Source organism: Phalaenopsis equestris, unplaced genomic scaffold, assembly GCF_001263595.1.
Source record: "Phalaenopsis equestris unplaced genomic scaffold, ASM126359v1 Scaffold000002, whole genome shotgun sequence".
NCBI classification, from domain to species: Eukaryota; Viridiplantae; Streptophyta; class Magnoliopsida; order Asparagales; family Orchidaceae; genus Phalaenopsis; species Phalaenopsis equestris.
In genome coordinates this window covers 1765796-1788429 of record NW_018164444.1, presented here as the reverse complement: position 1 = coordinate 1788429, position 22634 = coordinate 1765796, and the positions used below count along the sequence as shown (strand labels likewise).

The following is a 22634-nucleotide window of genomic DNA, read 5'->3' as shown; positions in this document are numbered from 1 at the left end:
AATCCAAAAAAATAAATACTTCAAAAAAAAACATTTGAAAATTAATGACATTCACTAGAGTTTAAGCCAAGCGATAAGATAACAAAAAACTTTAAATTTAAAAGAATTTTCTACATAAGCCTTAATTAAAAATGCAAAAGCACATAATCAGTAGAGCTGCAGCTTTTGAGAAAATTTTAATCCAAAAAAATAAATACTTCAAAAAAAAACATTTGAAAATTAATGACATTCACTAGAGTTTAAGCCAAGCGATAAGATAACAAAAAACTTTAAATTTAAAAGAATTTTCTACATAAGCCTTAATTAAAAATGCAAAAGCACATAATCAGTAGAGCTGCAGCTTTTGAGAAAATTTTAATCCAAAAAAATAAATACTTCAAAAAAAAACATTTGAAAATTAATGACATTCACTAGAGTTTAAGCCAAGCGATAAGATAACAAAAAACTTTAAATTTAAAAGAATTTTCTACATAAGCCTTAATTAAAAATGCAAAAGCACATAATCAGTAGAGCTGCAGCTTTTGAGAAAATTTTAATCCAAAAAAATAAATACTTCAAAAAAAAACATTTGAAAATTAATGACATTCACTAGAGTTTAAGCCAAGCGATAAGATAACAAAAAACTTTAAATTTAAAAGAATTTTCTACATAAGCCTTAATTAAAAATGCAAAAGCACATAATCAGTAGAGCTGCAGCTTTTGAGAAAATTTTAATCCAAAAAAATAAATACTTCAAAAAAAAACATTTGAAAATTAATGACATTCACTAGAGTTTAAGCCAAGCGATAAGATAACAAAAAACTTTAAATTTAAAAGAATTTTCTACATAAGCCTTAATTAAAAATGCAAAAGCACATAATCAGTAGAGCTGCAGCTTTTGAGAAAATTTTAATCCAAAAAAATAAATACTTCAAAAAAAAACATTTGAAAATTAATGACATTCACTAGAGTTTAAGCCAAGCGATAAGATAACAAAAAACTTTAAATTTAAAAGAATTTTCTACATAAGCCTTAATTAAAAATGCAAAAGCACATAATCAGTAGAGCTGCAGCTTTTGAGAAAATTTTAATCCAAAAAAATAAATACTTCAAAAAAAAACATTTGAAAATTAATGACATTCACTAGAGTTTAAGCCAAGCGATAAGATAACAAAAAACTTTAAATTTAAAAGAATTTTCTACATAAGCCTTAATTAAAAATGCAAAAGCACATAATCAGTAGAGCTGCAGCTTTTGAGAAAATTTTAATCCAAAAAAATAAATACTTCAAAAAAAAACATTTGAAAATTAATGACATTCACTAGAGTTTAAGCCAAGCGATAAGATAACAAAAAACTTTAAATTTAAAAGAATTTTCTACATAAGCCTTAATTAAAAATGCAAAAGCACATAATCAGTAGAGCTGCAGCTTTTGAGAAAATTTTAATCCAAAAAAATAAATACTTCAAAAAAAAACATTTGAAAATTAATGACATTCACTAGAGTTTAAGCCAAGCGATAAGATAACAAAAAACTTTAAATTTAAAAGAATTTTCTACATAAGCCTTAATTAAAAATGCAAAAGCACATAATCAGTAGAGCTGCAGCTTTTGAGAAAATTTTAATCCAAAAAAATAAATACTTCAAAAAAAAACATTTGAAAATTAATGACATTCACTAGAGTTTAAGCCAAGCGATAAGATAACAAAAAACTTTAAATTTAAAAGAATTTTCTACATAAGCCTTAATTAAAAATGCAAAAGCACATAATCAGTAGAGCTGCAGCTTTTGAGAAAATTTTAATCCAAAAAAATAAATACTTCAAAAAAAAACATTTGAAAATTAATGACATTCACTAGAGTTTAAGCCAAGCGATAAGATAACAAAAAACTTTAAATTTAAAAGAATTTTCTACATAAGCCTTAATTAAAAATGCAAAAGCACATAATCAGTAGAGCTGCAGCTTTTGAGAAAATTTTAATCCAAAAAAATAAATACTTCAAAAAAAAACATTTGAAAATTAATGACATTCACTAGAGTTTAAGCCAAGCGATAAGATAACAAAAAACTTTAAATTTAAAAGAATTTTCTACATAAGCCTTAATTAAAAATGCAAAAGCACATAATCAGTAGAGCTGCAGCTTTTGAGAAAATTTTAATCCAAAAAAATAAATACTTCAAAAAAAAACATTTGAAAATTAATGACATTCACTAGAGTTTAAGCCAAGCGATAAGATAACAAAAAACTTTAAATTTAAAAGAATTTTCTACATAAGCCTTAATTAAAAATGCAAAAGCACATAATCAGTAGAGCTGCAGCTTTTGAGAAAATTTTAATCCAAAAAAATAAATACTTCAAAAAAAAACATTTGAAAATTAATGACATTCACTAGAGTTTAAGCCAAGCGATAAGATAACAAAAAACTTTAAATTTAAAAGAATTTTCTACATAAGCCTTAATTAAAAATGCAAAAGCACATAATCAGTAGAGCTGCAGCTTTTGAGAAAATTTTAATCCAAAAAAATAAATACTTCAAAAAAAAACATTTGAAAATTAATGACATTCACTAGAGTTTAAGCCAAGCGATAAGATAACAAAAAACTTTAAATTTAAAAGAATTTTCTACATAAGCCTTAATTAAAAATGCAAAAGCACATAATCAGTAGAGCTGCAGCTTTTGAGAAAATTTTAATCCAAAAAAATAAATACTTCAAAAAAAAACATTTGAAAATTAATGACATTCACTAGAGTTTAAGCCAAGCGATAAGATAACAAAAAACTTTAAATTTAAAAGAATTTTCTACATAAGCCTTAATTAAAAATGCAAAAGCACATAATCAGTAGAGCTGCAGCTTTTGAGAAAATTTTAATCCAAAAAAATAAATACTTCAAAAAAAAACATTTGAAAATTAATGACATTCACTAGAGTTTAAGCCAAGCGATAAGATAACAAAAAACTTTAAATTTAAAAGAATTTTCTACATAAGCCTTAATTAAAAATGCAAAAGCACATAATCAGTAGAGCTGCAGCTTTTGAGAAAATTTTAATCCAAAAAAATAAATACTTCAAAAAAAAACATTTGAAAATTAATGACATTCACTAGAGTTTAAGCCAAGCGATAAGATAACAAAAAACTTTAAATTTAAAAGAATTTTCTACATAAGCCTTAATTAAAAATGCAAAAGCACATAATCAGTAGAGCTGCAGCTTTTGAGAAAATTTTAATCCAAAAAAATAAATACTTCAAAAAAAAACATTTGAAAATTAATGACATTCACTAGAGTTTAAGCCAAGCGATAAGATAACAAAAAACTTTAAATTTAAAAGAATTTTCTACATAAGCCTTAATTAAAAATGCAAAAGCACATAATCAGTAGAGCTGCAGCTTTTGAGAAAATTTTAATCCAAAAAAATAAATACTTCAAAAAAAAACATTTGAAAATTAATGACATTCACTAGAGTTTAAGCCAAGCGATAAGATAACAAAAAACTTTAAATTTAAAAGAATTTTCTACATAAGCCTTAATTAAAAATGCAAAAGCACATAATCAGTAGAGCTGCAGCTTTTGAGAAAATTTTAATCCAAAAAAATAAATACTTCAAAAAAAAACATTTGAAAATTAATGACATTCACTAGAGTTTAAGCCAAGCGATAAGATAACAAAAAACTTTAAATTTAAAAGAATTTTCTACATAAGCCTTAATTAAAAATGCAAAAGCACATAATCAGTAGAGCTGCAGCTTTTGAGAAAATTTTAATCCAAAAAAATAAATACTTCAAAAAAAAACATTTGAAAATTAATGACATTCACTAGAGTTTAAGCCAAGCGATAAGATAACAAAAAACTTTAAATTTAAAAGAATTTTCTACATAAGCCTTAATTAAAAATGCAAAAGCACATAATCAGTAGAGCTGCAGCTTTTGAGAAAATTTTAATCCAAAAAAATAAATACTTCAAAAAAAAACATTTGAAAATTAATGACATTCACTAGAGTTTAAGCCAAGCGATAAGATAACAAAAAACTTTAAATTTAAAAGAATTTTCTACATAAGCCTTAATTAAAAATGCAAAAGCACATAATCAGTAGAGCTGCAGCTTTTGAGAAAATTTTAATCCAAAAAAATAAATACTTCAAAAAAAAACATTTGAAAATTAATGACATTCACTAGAGTTTAAGCCAAGCGATAAGATAACAAAAAACTTTAAATTTAAAAGAATTTTCTACATAAGCCTTAATTAAAAATGCAAAAGCACATAATCAGTAGAGCTGCAGCTTTTGAGAAAATTTTAATCCAAAAAAATAAATACTTCAAAAAAAAACATTTGAAAATTAATGACATTCACTAGAGTTTAAGCCAAGCGATAAGATAACAAAAAACTTTAAATTTAAAAGAATTTTCTACATAAGCCTTAATTAAAAATGCAAAAGCACATAATCAGTAGAGCTGCAGCTTTTGAGAAAATTTTAATCCAAAAAAATAAATACTTCAAAAAAAAACATTTGAAAATTAATGACATTCACTAGAGTTTAAGCCAAGCGATAAGATAACAAAAAACTTTAAATTTAAAAGAATTTTCTACATAAGCCTTAATTAAAAATGCAAAAGCACATAATCAGTAGAGCTGCAGCTTTTGAGAAAATTTTAATCCAAAAAAATAAATACTTCAAAAAAAAACATTTGAAAATTAATGACATTCACTAGAGTTTAAGCCAAGCGATAAGATAACAAAAAACTTTAAATTTAAAAGAATTTTCTACATAAGCCTTAATTAAAAATGCAAAAGCACATAATCAGTAGAGCTGCAGCTTTTGAGAAAATTTTAATCCAAAAAAATAAATACTTCAAAAAAAAACATTTGAAAATTAATGACATTCACTAGAGTTTAAGCCAAGCGATAAGATAACAAAAAACTTTAAATTTAAAAGAATTTTCTACATAAGCCTTAATTAAAAATGCAAAAGCACATAATCAGTAGAGCTGCAGCTTTTGAGAAAATTTTAATCCAAAAAAATAAATACTTCAAAAAAAAACATTTGAAAATTAATGACATTCACTAGAGTTTAAGCCAAGCGATAAGATAACAAAAAACTTTAAATTTAAAAGAATTTTCTACATAAGCCTTAATTAAAAATGCAAAAGCACATAATCAGTAGAGCTGCAGCTTTTGAGAAAATTTTAATCCAAAAAAATAAATACTTCAAAAAAAAACATTTGAAAATTAATGACATTCACTAGAGTTTAAGCCAAGCGATAAGATAACAAAAAACTTTAAATTTAAAAGAATTTTCTACATAAGCCTTAATTAAAAATGCAAAAGCACATAATCAGTAGAGCTGCAGCTTTTGAGAAAATTTTAATCCAAAAAAATAAATACTTCAAAAAAAAACATTTGAAAATTAATGACATTCACTAGAGTTTAAGCCAAGCGATAAGATAACAAAAAACTTTAAATTTAAAAGAATTTTCTACATAAGCCTTAATTAAAAATGCAAAAGCACATAATCAGTAGAGCTGCAGCTTTTGAGAAAATTTTAATCCAAAAAAATAAATACTTCAAAAAAAAACATTTGAAACAGAAGACAAGTTAGGTATTTTTGGTACAATTCATACCGCACAAAGTTCCAGCTACTTTCGTGCAGTCTGATGTATGACAACTAGAAATTATTACAACAAAGTTTAATGAAAATTTGATTTTGAGCTCAGTATTAAAAAAGTACCAAAATCAAGGTAAAAGTAAACTTCAGAGGAAATGCTCTGCTATTAGCAATATTTGCAGATAAGTGGAAGTGAAGAAAATCAGGCTACAGAAAGTACCTGGCGATACAATGGGGATTGGAACTTAAAATCCACCAAAAAATGTAGGTCACAAGTCCCAGGAACAGGGCCAGGATTAAATTCCCAAATATTAATTAAATGGTCAAATAGTCCAGTGTCCAATGCAGTTGTCTGCAAAAGTATCAGCAATATTATAATGCAAGCAGTCTAAAATGGTACACCATACTTGTACATTTCCTTTTCTTGTTAAAAAAATTCTAAAGCCATACGATCAAGTCATATGAGAAAAGCACAATATTAACATGCTGGGATTATGACGATAAGATCTGCACTTTAATCAACAGTTTCATCACATAGCTATGTCAAAATCTGACAGATAATTCAGCCCATGTTTAAAATCTATCATGACAATAGGAAAAAAACAATGGCGCAGAACCCTTCAGTAAAGACCAAAACTTTGACTCCTGTGTCTAGTTTTGCTTTCCATAAGTCTTTTGCTTTCCATAAGTCGAATTCAAATATCACATCTTTTTCATAAGCATCAGAAATATTGGTTATATCCCTCTAAGTTATCTCCTTCAACAAACATAAACTCATCATCCAATATCCCAATCAAACATTCATCAGCATCATCAATGTCATCTAAAAAAATCAGGTTACTAGTGTCACAATGACCATAGTATCTGATCAAAGTTTTGTTATATTTCACAAACACTAAATTCTTGAGGCCATCATATGCTATATTCTTTTTGCTATGGAGCTACAAGAAGGTTTACTGGAAATATTCTATTAGAAACTCAAATCAACTTTAGATAAAATTAATATAATTTGTCTAACTTTGGCTCATAATTATTGAAATATAAAGAACCCTTTGGCCCTTCTATAGACGCTAAAACCGTCACTTAAATTCTCTTCCGCTTCTCTATCATGAACCATTCATTTTATGCATGCATATAAATGATCCAGAAGTTCTAAATCATCAGTGATTTTTAGTTTGATGTGAAGTATTGCCAATTTAAGAAATGGTCAGTTGGATTCAAAAAAGTAATGTAGTTGAACTTCACACCATATATCCAAGATATCAAACATCTCTTGATACTTTTCATCCTTGCCATTATAAGATATAACTGTAGCTTCCTTAGCCCTATCCATTGCCTCATAAATGAAACCCATATGAAGCTTTTTCTCAGCATCTACCAAGTGAATGACTTCCAACAAAGGATCACTTTTAATCATACACCACATTGATCTGAAAAGACTTGCATAATGGTCTGATGTGTTTTCATGGCTTTTATTCCCTTTGCGGCGAGGGCTCAAGACAAATTCTTTACAGGTTAGCATGCCTTTCAAGTTCAATCACAACGCAACAGATCTAATCCATGTCAAGAATGTTGTAGCAAAATGAGTCTTCCATGGCTTAACAAATGACCACTGATTATTGAAACTTCTTAAAAAACAATCAACTCCGTTTGTGTATAACTGAAGCTATGTATAGTCATTGCTTTTTCAAACATAACCCTTAACCTTTCAAATCTTTAAAATGCCTTCAAGAATCAAATCCATATACTCTACAACACAAAAAGTGCAGAATTGGCATGGCTGCCTCTCGTTTAAGTAGTTGCCTATGAAGTATTAAGATTTAAGATAGTAAAGACAAGTTAGTATCAATAGAAATTTTAAAAATAAATATTATTTAATTCAAATAGAAAAATAGCTTGAATTCTTATCAGCGAAAAGATTCGCCGAGGTATTGTCAATGGCAAAATAAATAACATTTTGTGACCTTGATTAATCAATATAATTGCTTGATAATTCAAACAATTATAAACACACTTAAGAGTTTGAGCTTAGTGTCATTGATTCTATAAATGAAATTCCTCGTAAAAAGTCAACTTAGAAGTTAATCCAAGACTGCCAGCTATCAAAGATAAAAGTACAACCATACTTAGGTCAATCTTTCTGTTAGGCTGAAATAACTTTTTTTTTGTTATCCAGATAAAAGTACAGCCATACTTAGGTCAATCTTTCTGTGAGGCTGAAATAACCTTTTTTTTGTTATCCAGCAAAGGAGCTCGAACATCATGATAAGTTTTCACTTTAAAACAAACTATCCAAATGCCCCCACAATTACTTCAAAGGTGGCATAATTTACTACATTAAAAGTGATTCCAAAATCATACGTGCATTTAGCAAAATTTAAGAGTTGTCATATCTCTCAGTTCCTTCCTCGCATCTTCTATCTCAATTTGCATTTGAACTTTCCATTCATTCACCCTATGTTAAAGATTAGAACTGGATTTAATATACATTTCACAACATTCATATTTTTCTCATTAGAAAGAAAAGCACCTTCCAAGTGGTGTCCTTCTCTGCATATGAAGAAAGATTGTCTTAGACATTTTTATTTGATTCACTAAACTAATAATAAAGCATGTCATTTACAAAATATAGTTAAAACGCATAAATTAATTTAAAATTTAAAAAATAACTTGAAAGAAAAGTAATATTTTGACTTTGGGGAATGTCTTCTGCTCTCATAAACAAGAAAGCTAGTTTAGGAGACTCATAATTAAGAGATTTCAGTTGCTCTCACAAATGAGAAGACTCAATGAGCAAATAGGCATGACTCGCAACTAGGTATTGTCAGACTCCTTTCACGAACACAATTACTGGGGAGATAAATGGTGAAACAAATAGAGTAGGGACCTTGGAAAGGGACATCATTAGCATTGTTAGAGACAAATGCATAAGTCGATAAATAGTGTCAAAACTAGATGCAATTGTAAACTAGGTTGAATCGTGAAGCGGCTTACTAATTGGACGAAGAAGCTGGCTGATGAATATGGAAAGCGGTCACTAGGTTGCTGGCAAATGCTCTTGAGAACAATATGTCCAGGAAAGCAAAGAAGAAATTAAAACATTTGGGGGAGCTAATAAATCGAACAAGTATGCACAACATTATTTGCATAGCTTTTTGTAATCCACATTTTATTTTAGGGATACATCCATACACCTCAAGTTTTCATTACGTACACAGCTAAAGCTCAAGCAAGGAAAAAAAACTATGTATTTGTGTGTGCCATGACCAAATTATTATGAAGTTGGTGAAAATTAAAAACATGGGTTGCAGTTTTGTTTTGCACTGGGTGGTACTATTTTAAATAAAAGTAAAGGAGCATTCATTTTATAAATAGATAATATTCGATTTTTACCCATGATAATATCCTTCCATTACATTTTAATTTTTTTAATTTTATTAGTTAGTTATTTAGGCTGGTGGCTATTAGATTAGTTAATATAACTTTTAATTACTATTAACAAGACTAAGCAAAAAATTAACAAAGTTTTAAGGTGGTGCACTCTAGCCACAAATGGAATTCACCAGTGTGCTGCAACATAACTACGACACTTGGGGAATGTCTAGTATTGCCGTACATCATGCACACCAATGTCTGGTTTTGTTGTACATCATGCACACCATATTGAATCATTGACAATTATGGTTGACACAACCAATACTGAAGGGATAAAAATGCTTTATGCAATAGATTATTTCAATGAGTACCCATAACATAAGCCATGAAATTATTAAATAGCATTGTTAATCCATGCAAAGCAGCCGCAATTAATACATTGGTTTCAAAGTATCACAAGACCATAAAAAATATTAAAATAATTCATCACAATATGACTCATATAATTATATCACTCTACTAGCAAAATAAACATCTTTGAGAATTTCAATGATGATTACAAAACCATTCAATTTTTAATTTAAAAATGATCAAGTCGCTTAAAAGATGATTTGAGCAACATATTTTCTAGAATAATATTGATTTATATACGATGCTTATGCTTGAGAGAAGATATTAGAAATATTTTTTTTGTGTTAGAAGTCATCAACAAAAAAATAAATGATCTACTTTGTGCAATTTTAAGATTCTTAATAGAATGCTAACCATAGAAATATACAATCTAGTGAGTTTGCATAATGGTTTGTAGTTTGAAATGCAATAATATGCCAAATGAAACAAGTGCTAGCATGAAAAATCGTGAGGTATGCCTTACTAAATTCCAATATTAAAAATTCATGTACTAAATTCCAATATTAAAAATTCATGTTAATTATTGATTGTCATGAAAAATCTGTAAGCTAATCAAAATGCTCCAAGAGTAAAAGAACACCTAGTTGGCATTGCAACAATATACAAATCACGGACATCACCATTATCAACATCATCAACAACAATGCCTTTTCCAGCAACTAACTTCTTCCCAGTATTGTTCTAGCATATGATTTGCCTGTAATATTTATATAACGTAAGTAGGTACAATTCAACAGCTTCTATTTTCGATCCTTTGCTTAACCATTTCTTCCTCCAAATTTTCTGCATTTAGCATACCTAAAGTTTTAGATTGGCTTCATTAAGAAAAAAATCAATGAATAAGATAGAGAAGACAGATTTCAATATTAAAAAAAAAAACTTACATTCCCCAATAAGAAAACAAGGTTAAATCATGCATTGTCCACATGTCCGCTACTGGGAAAATACAAAAGGCTAAAATTTCATAGCGGTAGATGCTCAAAAACTCATATGCTAAAAATTCATGTATTCTAATCAATTCATCAATTTATGAAAAAGCAAAGCACTACTAATAAGAAATATCAAACGTTCAGTCCATAACTAATGTTCAAATCATCCTCTAACAATGCTTACCCACGATATTTCCATTGCCAGCTTATTGAAGATGAGGTGGTAAAATAAATAACTATATATATATATATATATATATATATATCTGTGTGTATATAGATAGATATAGATATATATAGTTTGAATATGTATGATGAAAACTAGAAGATGCACTGGGGAAAGATAGGATTAATGAAAAAGAATTAGAAAAATGAATTGTTAATCAGGTATAGAATGGATAAAGCTGTGAAAAATCATTTCAACACAACATGTACAAATAAAAAAAATGAAAATCCATTAAAAAGACAGTAATAGTTGGATTATGGCTAATGATGATGATAACAATGACATACACTATAAAATCAAAGGAAGTTTATAGTAATCAATGAATTTATAAATAAGTGAGCAACTGCATATTTGAAACATAAGACTCCATAAAAAGTGCTAATGGAAGATTGCTAACTTTTATGTATGTCGGTTTCCGGAGCTCAACATGTGACACATAACTTTCAACCAAAAACTTGAAACCAATTTCTAGTTCAGCATCAAAAGATCCATCATTGTTCCGCCTAATAATCCTGGAGCGTTGGCACCATGGAAGAAAGTCTTCATACAAATCAACAGCTGCAACAACATTAAAAAGTTGCTCCTGAGTGTACCTATTCATCGCACATAAAAATTAGAATAATACAAGTAAATGTGTAAAAACTTAATTGCAATTCAAACATGATTCATTTGGGCTTTAGCGTATATAGATGTTATTGGTAGAAGCTTCAAAAGATGACATATTTAGATCTATGAGTGATGATCTTCCATCATTCCATTTTTTAAATAACTCAGAAATTTTTTAATGGACCCTATATTAAAATCTCTCCTGATATACTCCCATGTTTCCCTAGGTTAATATACTGTAAAGATTCTAGCATGCTAATTTTAAACGATTATATATGAAGTTTCATTTTGAGATCCATTTGTAAGAAAAAAAAGTTGCTTGAAGATTATTAAAGTTTAATCCAGAAGCTTTCTAAATTATTTAGTACGTTAAATATGATGGTCAATCAACATTTTAATGGCAAGAACCGCATAACTAAGCCAGTGTATCATAAATGGGTTTAAACAAATTCCCTAAATCTGCAAGCTACAGCTGAAGGGCATATCTCATCACAATGCACTTCTTCGAACAACTGGTAATGGAGGGATTAATTGTGACTAATAAAACATCCTCATAAGTGATAGCCTCCTGACAGACAGACCCATCATTGTGCATAAAAGGAAATTCTAGGATTATGTATTTAAGGCACAAGCAAAACTCAATCTTGCTGACAAACTAAGTGTCCAAGCAAAAAAGAGCAACAATAAGAAGATTATCATAAAAATTATCGATACACCCATGATCATCATTGATAGAGAAACTCTTCAAGGACGATAGAATCTCATTACATGAGGCTTTTCATTAGCATACATTCCTCATAAACATGATATATTAATCTAACACAAGAACCACTTCTATGACAAGGGAAACAAAGATTCTTTGTGTGTATTGCAATGGCCCCGATGCATGCTCTCCATCATGTTTCACAACAATATAGTCCTTCGAACAAGTTCAAACAAAGTCTAATATGACAAACCCCCCAAACAAATCAGCATTATGAAAGAACCAAAACTCAGTATGTTCACAAGTTTCTAGAACTATGTACATAGCACATTCGAACGACAACAGCAAGCGAAGCCCAACCGTTTTTTAACCTTGCTAGTGAGATGAGATAAATAGAGTTGCAGAAGCACTTCTTCAGCCTACCAAAGTCATCACATTTATATAGTTAGTTTTGTGTTTATATAATAACTAAGGAATTTCTACTGACCTACAATAATAATGCATATACATTAACAGTCCCAATAATTACTTGTGAGTAATGATAGATAACATTCCCGTATAGAAAAAATTATTAGTGTTGCAGAAGCTCATCCATACAGACAATCTCACAAGTGCGCAATATGTATTCAACGCGCACATTAACCACAACAGGAAGCAATACCCGATCCATCCTTAAACGGATTAAGCAAACCAATGGAAACAATAAATGAATCTTACTGCAAAGCAATGACAGCAGTCGAACATACCCCATCACAACCCGCTCCTCATGTGACCTGCACAGAACATCACCCTCTTCGCCATCTCCAACGCCAAGAAACCATCTTGACTGAGCACTGCATGGCAAGCTTCCAATAGATGAGCCTCTACACCTCCCACCATCCCCCAACACCCGGGAAAACGGATTTCCAATTTGCGCCGCAACATTAAACCATGGAGTGGAGACACGTCGCTCGGGTCCCCTCGATCTCTCTCCACTCGACTTACTAACCAATACCGACGAGAATCGCCTCCCCAAAATCCTCGACAGAGCCTTCGCCGATGACTGGACCGGCGCCATCATTCGATTTTGAACACCACAAAAGCCCTAACTTTCCAAAAATCCCTGATAATCAAGTGGATCAAAGGCGACGAGTAGAGAGGAGTAACAAAGGAAAGGTGAAAAGGGCAGAGGGAAGATTTGGCGGCTGATGCGGCTCCGGAGATTGGGAAAAAGGATGAAGGTGGACGTACAAACTTCAAAGTCCTCCACTAGCATTTTTTTTAAAAATATTATCTGAGGATTACTCATGAGATAACACGTGGTATTATTGTGGGACCATTGCATACGTGGCACCTCCCAATTAAAATATTGATGTATTAGTCCTCCTGATTAATATTTTTTTCAATTTTTTGGGTTGCCAAACTTCTTTAAAAATCATCTTCATAAAATAAATATTATCATTTATAATTTAAAATGCTAAAAATTATCATTTTGTTGAAATAACTTTCAAAAACTCTGATGTATCAAATGAAAACAAATCTACGTGTTGACATTTACTGCAATGGAACAGAGCTTCATTGCCTTCTTAAACGAGACCTTAGCCAGCCACCTCTAATTTTGAATTATAAAGATGTTATGACATCTCAATTGCTCAATGCTTTGTATTTCAAGTTATCATATATTCATGAAGGAGAAGTTGGAGGGTTTTGATTTGAAGAAGGTGAAGAAGTTGTTTGTTTTGTTGGTTATGCCTTTGATAAATGATCTTTCTAGTTAGACATCTTCTTGTTATTTCTAAGTTTAAGAAACCTCATAGTAATATCGAACTAATTTCCCTCTCTAATGTTTTTTTTCTATTTAAACTCAATTGCATATTAAAGAGCATTTGATAATTGTTCCTATATGAGTTAAGTTTCACTAAAATCTCTAAAATTAAATTTGTTCTCTTTTAATTGTTGATAATCCAAGAGCAAAAAGTTCTAGATTAACTTTAGCTAGAGTGAGTATTGAATTTTCGACTACTTCACTCTTACCTGATTTTGTTGATATCTCTATTAGATGTAAATATATTCAAGATTTGTCTAGAAGCCTTTATGCATGTATGGATTATAAAGCCTTTATGCATGATAATTCATCTTACTCTAGATTTTCTAGTTATAAACAACCGACAAATAATCATATTTATTGTGATAGAAGTCAAAGTCGTAATAGAAAGAAATCACTGTCTAGAAGTTTTAGTTCAAAAAGGTTTTTGATATCTCCAACCATGATAATCCTATCATCTCACCTCTAAATTTGAATGTGTATGTTATTTATGTTGACATCAATAATGACTCTTCTGATGTAGAAATTCTCATTGATAATCAGGTTATGAGTATCAATCATGTGGTGTTATATTTTACTATTTATGGATCCTCTTTGCCCCTTCCTCCCATTACCAAATCTCTTCCTTCTTATGAAGTTAAAAAAAGCCAAATAAAATAGTATGATTCTTATTTGCAATTTACACTATTTATCAAATCTCTTCCTTCTTAGGAAGTTAAAAAAGCCACAAAATGCAATGAAGCATCTTTCATATCTTCCCTAACAACCTATTTATACAAAATTAATTTAAATATGGTAGATTAATATATATATATATATATATATATATATCCCAAATACTCTACACTATATATTGTGAATTGTTATTGAGATCTCCTTCCATGATAGGTACATAGCGTCTTATTTGCTCCGTATGATATCCCTTATAGCATGAACAACTTGCGTAGAAGGATAACATATGAAAATAAGATATAATTAGTTATATATTAAATTAAAAATTATATAGCACTATTATCTCTTTCTAAAAATATTTACGTTTGTCCAACATGCTTGAGCTTGAATGTGAGGCTCGTGCTGCCCGACGCCTCTTGATCGACAAAAATAGTATGAACCTCCACCCAAGTAGACGAACATGCAAGAATTATAATAGGTGGTGCTTTTTAATAGAAAGGGATGTGTAAGACAGGGGGGTGTATGACAGGGTGTGCGGTGACATTGAATTCACTAAAAAAAACATATTATTTAGAGGGAAAGTTGCAAAAATGTAAAGAGTCTTACTCACTAAGGATTTTAAGGGCTCCTTACTCATCAAAAAAAATATTTTAAGGGCTCACCCAAACCCCTATTAAGGTTGGACATCAAGTCGACTTTAATCACCTTGGCATAACTTTCAATTTTGCTTAAAATATTAACTCCCTTGTTTACTTCAGAAATTACGAGTCTTATACAAAGCATTTCTTTCTCTAGAAAAAAATCTCCTCATTTTAAAATCAAATATTAAAATGAGAGAGAGAGTAGCTATTTAACTTGATCAACACAACTAAATTCCTTGCTTGGTTGTCCTTTGTCCCCTTTATTAACTTTAACCTCCACCTAATCAAGAAGGTTGACTTATAGTCAATACATATATGAAATAAAATCGCAAATTCACAAACAAACATGTAAACATACACATCATAATATGGAATAAACAAACGTACTAAGGCATAATAGAAAAAAAAAATCTTCAAGCCAATCTTCATACTTTTCATTTGACCTGGCTTATGATAATTGGATCACTTGAATAGTAAGCATTTCTCGTGGACTTGGCTCTAGTAGTAGATTCCACACTAGTGCTTATAAGCCCTACAATGGGTACTTCTCTTATGTTGATAGGTCTCACCTTGGATCCACCAGAATGTGTTACATCATCAATTCTAGTATTTATAGTTTTAGGTTTATGAAAGTTTGTGTATTGATAAGGTGTATGAGGAGTACCACCAGTATTTGATTTCAATTCATGTAATTATAGTTTTGGGCTTCTGAAACTTCGTAATATTGGTCTTAGTTTCAGTTGGTACAATCAACAGATTGATAATTCGATTATATGTAGTTTGGACAGGACTTTTTTAAACAATTAGTGGTTAAATATTTATCATATTTCAAAATTTTTGGGAAATGTATCTTTTGATTGTTTCCTATTTTAGTTTATCTTGGCAATAATTTAAACTCCAGTGGAGCCTTATGAATAAAAATTAATGGACTTATTGTTCTGATTTATTCAATATAATTAAAACTACTTGGAATATTCAAATTATTGGTAATTCTATCTTTAACATTTATAATAAGTTGAGTAAGGTTAAACTTGCTATCAAATAGACTCCTTGGAATTCTTCCAAATACACTAAAGAAAATATATTGTAACATTAAGAAAAGCATAAATTTGTCTTTTAAAATTCAAAAACTCATGCTATATTTAAAAGTTTTCATAATGAAACTATCCTATTCAAAATAATTCGCTTCATGCTAATGATTGTGAGATTAAATGGGGTAAGCAATGTACAAAATGTGCTTGGCTTTCTAAAAAAGATGATGATATTAAGCTTATTTATCAAAGTATAAAGTATAAAGGTAATTATAATCAAATTAGAGAAAACTTAAAATAATTTGATTATATGTTCTTAACATGCTATTGTTAATGAAGTTACAAATTAACTTACTTCTTTAAATTATAATCCTAATAACCATATTGACCGTTCTTCCACTATGCATATTCCTATAAATCATAAACTTTTTTTCTCAAAATATCAGGATTTTATGATTGAATTCACTGATGATGATATTAAAAATTCTCTTTTTAACATTAGGTCTACCAAAACTTTCAGCCCTGATGGCCTTAACTCAAAGTTAATAAAAGATATTTGGTCCATTACTGGCTCTTATTTTCAAGCTTCTAATCTTCCTAATATGATTAAGCATCAAGTTATTACTCTTATCCCTAGAAAATCACATGTTGAGTCTTTAAATGAGTATAGACTCATTTGTCTTTACACCACTTTTTACAAAGTTATCTTTGAACTTATTACTAGCAAGCCTAAGTTTTTACTTCAAATGATTATTCATCTAACTTAGTCTATTTTCATTTATGAACGTGATATTGCTGATAATATTATCTTGGCTAATGAGATGCTTCATAGATTTAATGCTTCTTCTAATCCTAACCAATTTTGTACTAAGATTGATCTCAAAAAAATGTCTAATAATGTAAATCATAAATTCATTTATGATATACTCATTGATATTGGGTTCTAGTTGATTTATTTATATTAATTGAACTAGTACTTCACCCATTTAATAAGCAAGTCAAAATGTGACTCAATATAATTTTACAAATTTAAATAAATAAATAATTGAATAAACATTAATTGAACTAGTACTTCGCCCATTTAATAAACAAGTCAAAATGTGACTCAATATTTAACTCTTCAAATAATATCAACAATATAATATTACAAATTTAAATAAATAAATAATTGAATAAATTTTAATTAAAAAAATTTAAAAAAATACTCATAGGTATTAATTTACTCACTGAATTCTTATGAATTTACAGATCTCACGCCAAAACTTTCATATTTACACACAGGGTTCAAAAATAGTACTAATTATCACTTTTTAATAGTCAAATTCATCTTTTGTTGCATAATTTATGCGTATAAATATAGAAGCTTACGTGTGGAATACGTAAATCCATAAAAATTGTGTGCTATGTATGTAAATTTCCCATAAGTTTACGACACCAGTGTTATAAATATGAATGAAAGATGTATTTTTTATGTGATGTGAAAAATTAGAGTGCTAAGCATACAAATATTGAAACAAGAGTATTAAATATGTAAATATATAAGAATTTAAAATTATTTTAATATGATTTAAATTACTTAATAATATAATAATGTGATAAAAAAAATAAAACTCATTGTATTTAATAATTATAAATTTAAAATTTAATATAATGCTCATTAAGATATGATTAAAAAAGTTTAAATTCTTGTCATCAAGGTATTTGTATGTCAAATTTACCGGAAAGATTTACATAAATACCACTCAAATCCTATGAATTTACATATGGATTGAACACATAAACTTCACTTTTTCCATAATGCTCATTAAGATATGGATTGAGTACAACTGCAACAAACAACCAGTCAGCTTCCATGCAGCTGCTTCCTCACAGCAGTTTCTTGGGGCAGCGCAACTGCAGCTGAAAAGATGGAAAGCTACAACTGCGCCAAACAGAGCCTTAGGGTCCGTTTGGGGCAGCTTGTGCGTTTCAGGATAAGCAGCTTATCCTGAAACGCGGCCCGCGTTTAGTGTAAAAACCCAAACGCAATTTCGGAAAAACTAGCGAAACGCACGAATCAAACGGTACGGCGGCGTTTTCAAAACGCCGCCCGCACTTATAAGCTGCCCCAAACAGACCCTTAGTTATGCATAAGGCGTTTTTCACTTTTTAAAAGTTACAATGGTGGTATTTTTATGCGATATGAAAGTTTTGGTTGGTGTAAATGTGAAAAGCAAAATTTGAGTATTAGATATATAAAAACATAGGAATTGAGTGGTATGTTTGTAAATGCTCCAATTTATTAATTAGTTCACCTTGAATTTAACTTTGATTCAAACAATCAATAAGGGGCATTTACATAATTACCACCCAAATTTTAGGAATATTTACATATCAACCACCCAAACTTCAATTTTTACGTACAGACGGCCAGATTCCTATGCTATTAGCAATTGGTTGTGGTATGTATGTAAAAATTAAAATTTAGGCGGTTGATATGGTAATATATAGGAATTGGATGGTAGGTATGTAAATCTCCATATAAGAATTGAATGGTATATATGTAAATGCCCCAAGTAAAAAAAACTTGTGAAATAATGGATGTGCAAAAAGAAGAAAGATACCAATAAGCTTGAAATTTTGGAATACATTCATAGGATACATTAGTTAGAAGGAATTACATCAGAAAACTTGCAAAACCTTGCACTGTATACATGGGCAGTTCTGCAATTAAAAAATTGTTGAGTTAGAAATAGAAAGAGAAAAGGAGCACTTCAAAGTGGTCTTATACAGAAAAAAAAAATATTACTTCCGCACGTTCGAACGGCCAACTGTCGAGTGCCACGTAGCCCAGCGCCGACGTGTGCGATGTGGCGTCCGGCAGTTGGCTGTACAGAAGTACGGTGTCCGTGCGTAAAATTTTCTCCTTTGTACATAGCGCTAAACTAGTTTTCATGGCCACATAAATAAACTTGAAGTTTACTCTGCAACTCTCGTTTCAGGCTTTTCAGTCTCCCATTTGAACAGATAGCTTCTTGGAAGGAAATGAAATTCAGATCTTTGAGAAAAAGAATATGGAGTTAATAAGGGGCAAATATGTAATCCTAGACTTTATACCCCTTTGCATATAAATAGGAGGGTCGTTTCTACAGTAAAGAGTTAATCAATCGGTTACAAGAGAGCCACTTCTTTATTGTGCACTCCAACTCGTTCTCTATTTCTCTCTCATGTTTCACATTCTATTTCTTGGGTATGATTTACAAGACAGATTCATATTTGACAGTTAGGATAAGGAGAAGCTCTTAAGGTCAAATAATAGTAGGAAAAAATACATATTAACACTAATTATATGCCTGATTAGCATTAATAATGATGATTTCAAGTGAGCAATGAATGCGTTTTAAATGAAAGTAAATCTCTAACAAATGCGATAATGAGATTTGAAAATGAGAGATGATGCTTTGTGTGGCATTTAGGGTTTGTTTGGTGGAAGTTCTTTCACTTGTTTGTTTTCTTGAAAATTGCTATAAATTTGCTCGCGCGTAAGGTGTCAATATAATCTCCCGACTATTTACATGAGGTCATTTGAGCACCTAAGTCTATAAAAATGTAAAATTAGTCCCCAAAATATTTTAATATGTGCTGAAATAATTCCAGGGAGTAGTATTTTAGCTCATTAAAAGAGTTTGAGATTAAAATGACAAGGACAAAGAATCAGCAAACCATTTTGACACTTTCTCTTTTGTTTATCAACTCTTTCTTGTTGCTTTTTATAATTTTTTGAGCTAAGATGACAATTTTATATGCTATGATGTTGTAGTTGTAAGAAAATTATGTTGAGAAGATGGAGCTTGATGCACCAGAGCGGTGAACGAGCACCGCAGATCGGCATACCTAAGCCAATACCGGGCATAGCTACGTCAGGCGTTCTACCTACACCGAACAGTGGCATAACCATACCACAGGTTCAACCTTCAGGATTTCTTATTGAGCGGATGGAATAAATACGCCACTCCTGACATAGCCACATTGCAAGCGTTCTGTTTCAAACTATGCGATCAAAATATTAATGTCGAAGACGGCGTGACAACGCCAAAGATGGTTTCTCTTTCAATTTGGTTATTGAGGCTTTGAATCGAAGTTAAGTGTGTGCGAACAAAACATTTCGTGCAGAAATCTCGATGGTGCTTGGAGAAGTAAAGGTCAAGAGAGTGAATTTCAGTGTTGATTTCTATTGTGTTATCAAGAGGATTTGGAACGAAGTTCTCTCAGTTCAGTGATTGTAGAGATAAGATCTGAGTGTTATAATTCATGTACTTTTCTTCCATTCATAGTATAATTTTCATGCAGTGTAGCTTCGTGGTTTTTTCTATTCTCACGGTTTTCCACATAAATCTTGGTGTGCTTTTATGAGATTACATTGTTGTGCAGTTATATTCAATTTATTTTTTTATGTTACAGACTTCTCAAATAGGTGTGTTGTGATTATTCTGAGGCTTGTATTGGTTGCAAATCTGTCAAAACCTAGGTTGTTCCATCCCTACAAGTGGTATCAAAGTAGGCACAAAGGGGAAAAGTTTTTTTTTTCTTTTTTTTAAGACATTTGGTTCGAGTGGGAGCAATGACAGATAAAGCAAGGCACAAAGTGGAAAAGTTCAATCGATCGAACTTCTTGTTCTGGAGGATGCAAGTAGAGGATTTTTGTATCAAAAAATTTTGTATTTGTTACTACAAGAAATCACCAAAAACTTGAATCAATGACTATGGAAGAATAGGAGATGTTGGACCGAACAACTGTAAGTTTGATCCGTTTCTCACTTTCCTTGTTTGTTGCGTTCAACACAATGAATAAGAGGACTACAGAAGATTTCATGACAGCACTGACAAGGATGTACAAAAAAGCTTTTGTTTCATACAAGATTTTCTTATAAGAGATTATTCAACATTAAGATGATGGAAAAGTCCAGTGGTTAAACACTTAAAGAATTTCAATATTGTAACTAGTCAGTTTTTTCTGTGATGATTAAATTTGATTATGAGGTTAGAGCACTGTTAATTCTATCTGTATTTTCGAATAGCTAGAATGGATTGGTTATGACAGTAACCCTTCAGAGAATATGAAGTAAACTTCGATGACATCGTGAAGTTGGTGCTGAATGAAGAAGTTCGTAGAAAAACAGCAAACAATGAATCTTCAAATCCTGCGTTGAATGTTGAAAATAGAGAAAAAAATATGGACAAAAATATTGGTAGAGACAAACTCAAAACCAGAAGAGGAAAGTCCAAGTCAGGAATAGGAAATGACTGAGGAGAATGCTACAATTGTGAAAAGAAAGAGCATTTTAAGAAGGATTGCAAGAAAGGAATCATCTAAAAATGTCTCCATGGGCAAAATCAAAGCTGAATCTCTGATTTTATCTCTATTCAACACTGAATCTTGGATAATAGATTCAAAAGCCTCTTTTAATGTATAACTCAACAAAGAGATATTAAAAAATTACATTTAAAGCGATCTAGAAAGGTTTATTTATGAGACAACAAAACTTGCAATATCATGGGAAAGTGTAATGTGAATATCAAGTTGTCAAATGGAACAGTCTAGTAGCTTACAAAAGTTAGACGTGTTCCAAGTCTGAAGAGAAATTGAATTTCGGTGAGTCAGCTGAAAAATTCAGGGTACGTGACTACTTTCATAGTCAGTTCGTGAAACGTGGCAAGGGGGCAATGTAATGACTCCGGTGAACATTTAAGGTACTCTTTACCCGATCAATGAAATGAAAATTCATTGATGTGATTGGAATCATGGTGGATTCATGTCTTTGACATTGTAGGCTTAGCTATATGAACAAGAAAGGTATGAAGTTCATAATTTCTAAAAATAAATTTCAGGATTTGAAATCAGTAGTTTTGGACTTCTGCAAAAATTACATATGTGGCAAGCAGGAGAAAGTTTGTTTCTCTAAAGATGGGTCAATGGTGAAATCAAAGAAACTGGAGTTAGTGCATGTTGATGTATAGGGTCCTACTCTGGTACAGTCCATCGAGGATCTCACTATTTTCATTTCAGTGAGAACCTTAATAGAACATCTGAAGTATTTGAAGTGTTTAATAAGTGAAAGATCATGATAGAAAATGAGATAGACTTGAAGCTGAAGTGTCTCAAATTAGAAAATGAGAGTACCGTGATCAAATGTTTAGAAATTTCTATGCTACAAAGAGGATAAAACATTGTTCATTGTTCTAAGGACACCACAGCAGGAGGGTGTGGCTAAGCGCATGAACAAAACAATCATAAAGCATGCCAGGAGCATGAGACTGCATACAGGCTTGCCAAAACAGTTATAGGCTAAAATACTGAACACTGCTCTTTATTTGATTAATCATGGTCCATCAATACCATTAAATGAAGGCATAAATGAAGAATCCTAGAGCGATAAGGAGTTAAATTTATCTCAACTAAAAGTATTTGAGTGTTTTGTATACGTTCATGTCGATGCAGGGACTAAAAGTATGCTTGGTCTAAATCTATGAGTGTAGTTTCATTGGATACGATTGAGATGATTTTGGGTACTGTTGACCTCAATTTTTCGTGAGGTCTAGTATTCCTCGTAGGAGTTAGGATCTAGCCTTAGGGGTCTTCCTGCGACTATCTTAGAACCTTAGAAGTGGGACCCGCCT

General features: G+C 30.5%; 2 protein-coding genes across 7 annotated transcripts in view; both read right to left on the bottom strand.

The window, feature by feature from the left end:
* Nucleotides 1-5781: 5781 nt before the first annotated feature.
* On the bottom strand, nt 5782-13067 carry LOC110032275 (coenzyme Q-binding protein COQ10 homolog A, mitochondrial). Its single transcript, XM_020735851.1, has 3 exons — nt 12576-13067; nt 10918-11113; nt 5782-5931 (listed from the first exon to the last, which is right to left on the bottom strand). Exons 1-3 carry the CDS (start codon nt 12887-12889, stop codon nt 5782-5784), a joined length of 660 nt encoding a protein of 219 aa, XP_020591510.1. The 5' UTR covers nt 12890-13067.
* Nucleotides 13068-17781: 4714 nt separating this feature from the next.
* The window catches only part of LOC110024571 (probable inactive leucine-rich repeat receptor-like protein kinase At3g03770), a 23540-nt gene continuing 18687 nt past the window's right edge, over nt 17782-22634 (bottom strand). For 2 of the 6 annotated variants that reach the window (XM_020724620.1, XM_020724640.1), the window contains exon 8: nt 18559-18680. The gene's annotated coding sequence lies outside the window, so the exon portion shown is untranslated. Of the gene's footprint in view, nt 17877-18558; nt 18681-18765; nt 19015-22634 lie in introns of those variants that run through there. The other 4 variants (XR_002294021.1, XR_002294017.1, XR_002294023.1 and 1 more) reach the window with 4 other exon arrangements.

Excerpts from the sequence above, each read along its gene's own strand:
- LOC110032275 (XM_020735851.1), bottom strand. The coding sequence starts at position 12,889 with ATGATGGCGCCGGTCCAGTCATCGGCGAAGGCTCTGTCGAGGATTTTG. Across the intron at positions 11,114-12,575 it reads GAGGAGCGGGTTGTGATGGG|GTACACTCAGGAGCAACTTT; the intron begins GTATGTTCGACT and ends TGCGATGAATAG. Across the intron at positions 5,932-10,917 it reads GGAAACCGACATACATAAAA|ACAACTGCATTGGACACTGG; the intron begins GTTAGCAATCTT and ends ATACTTTTGCAG.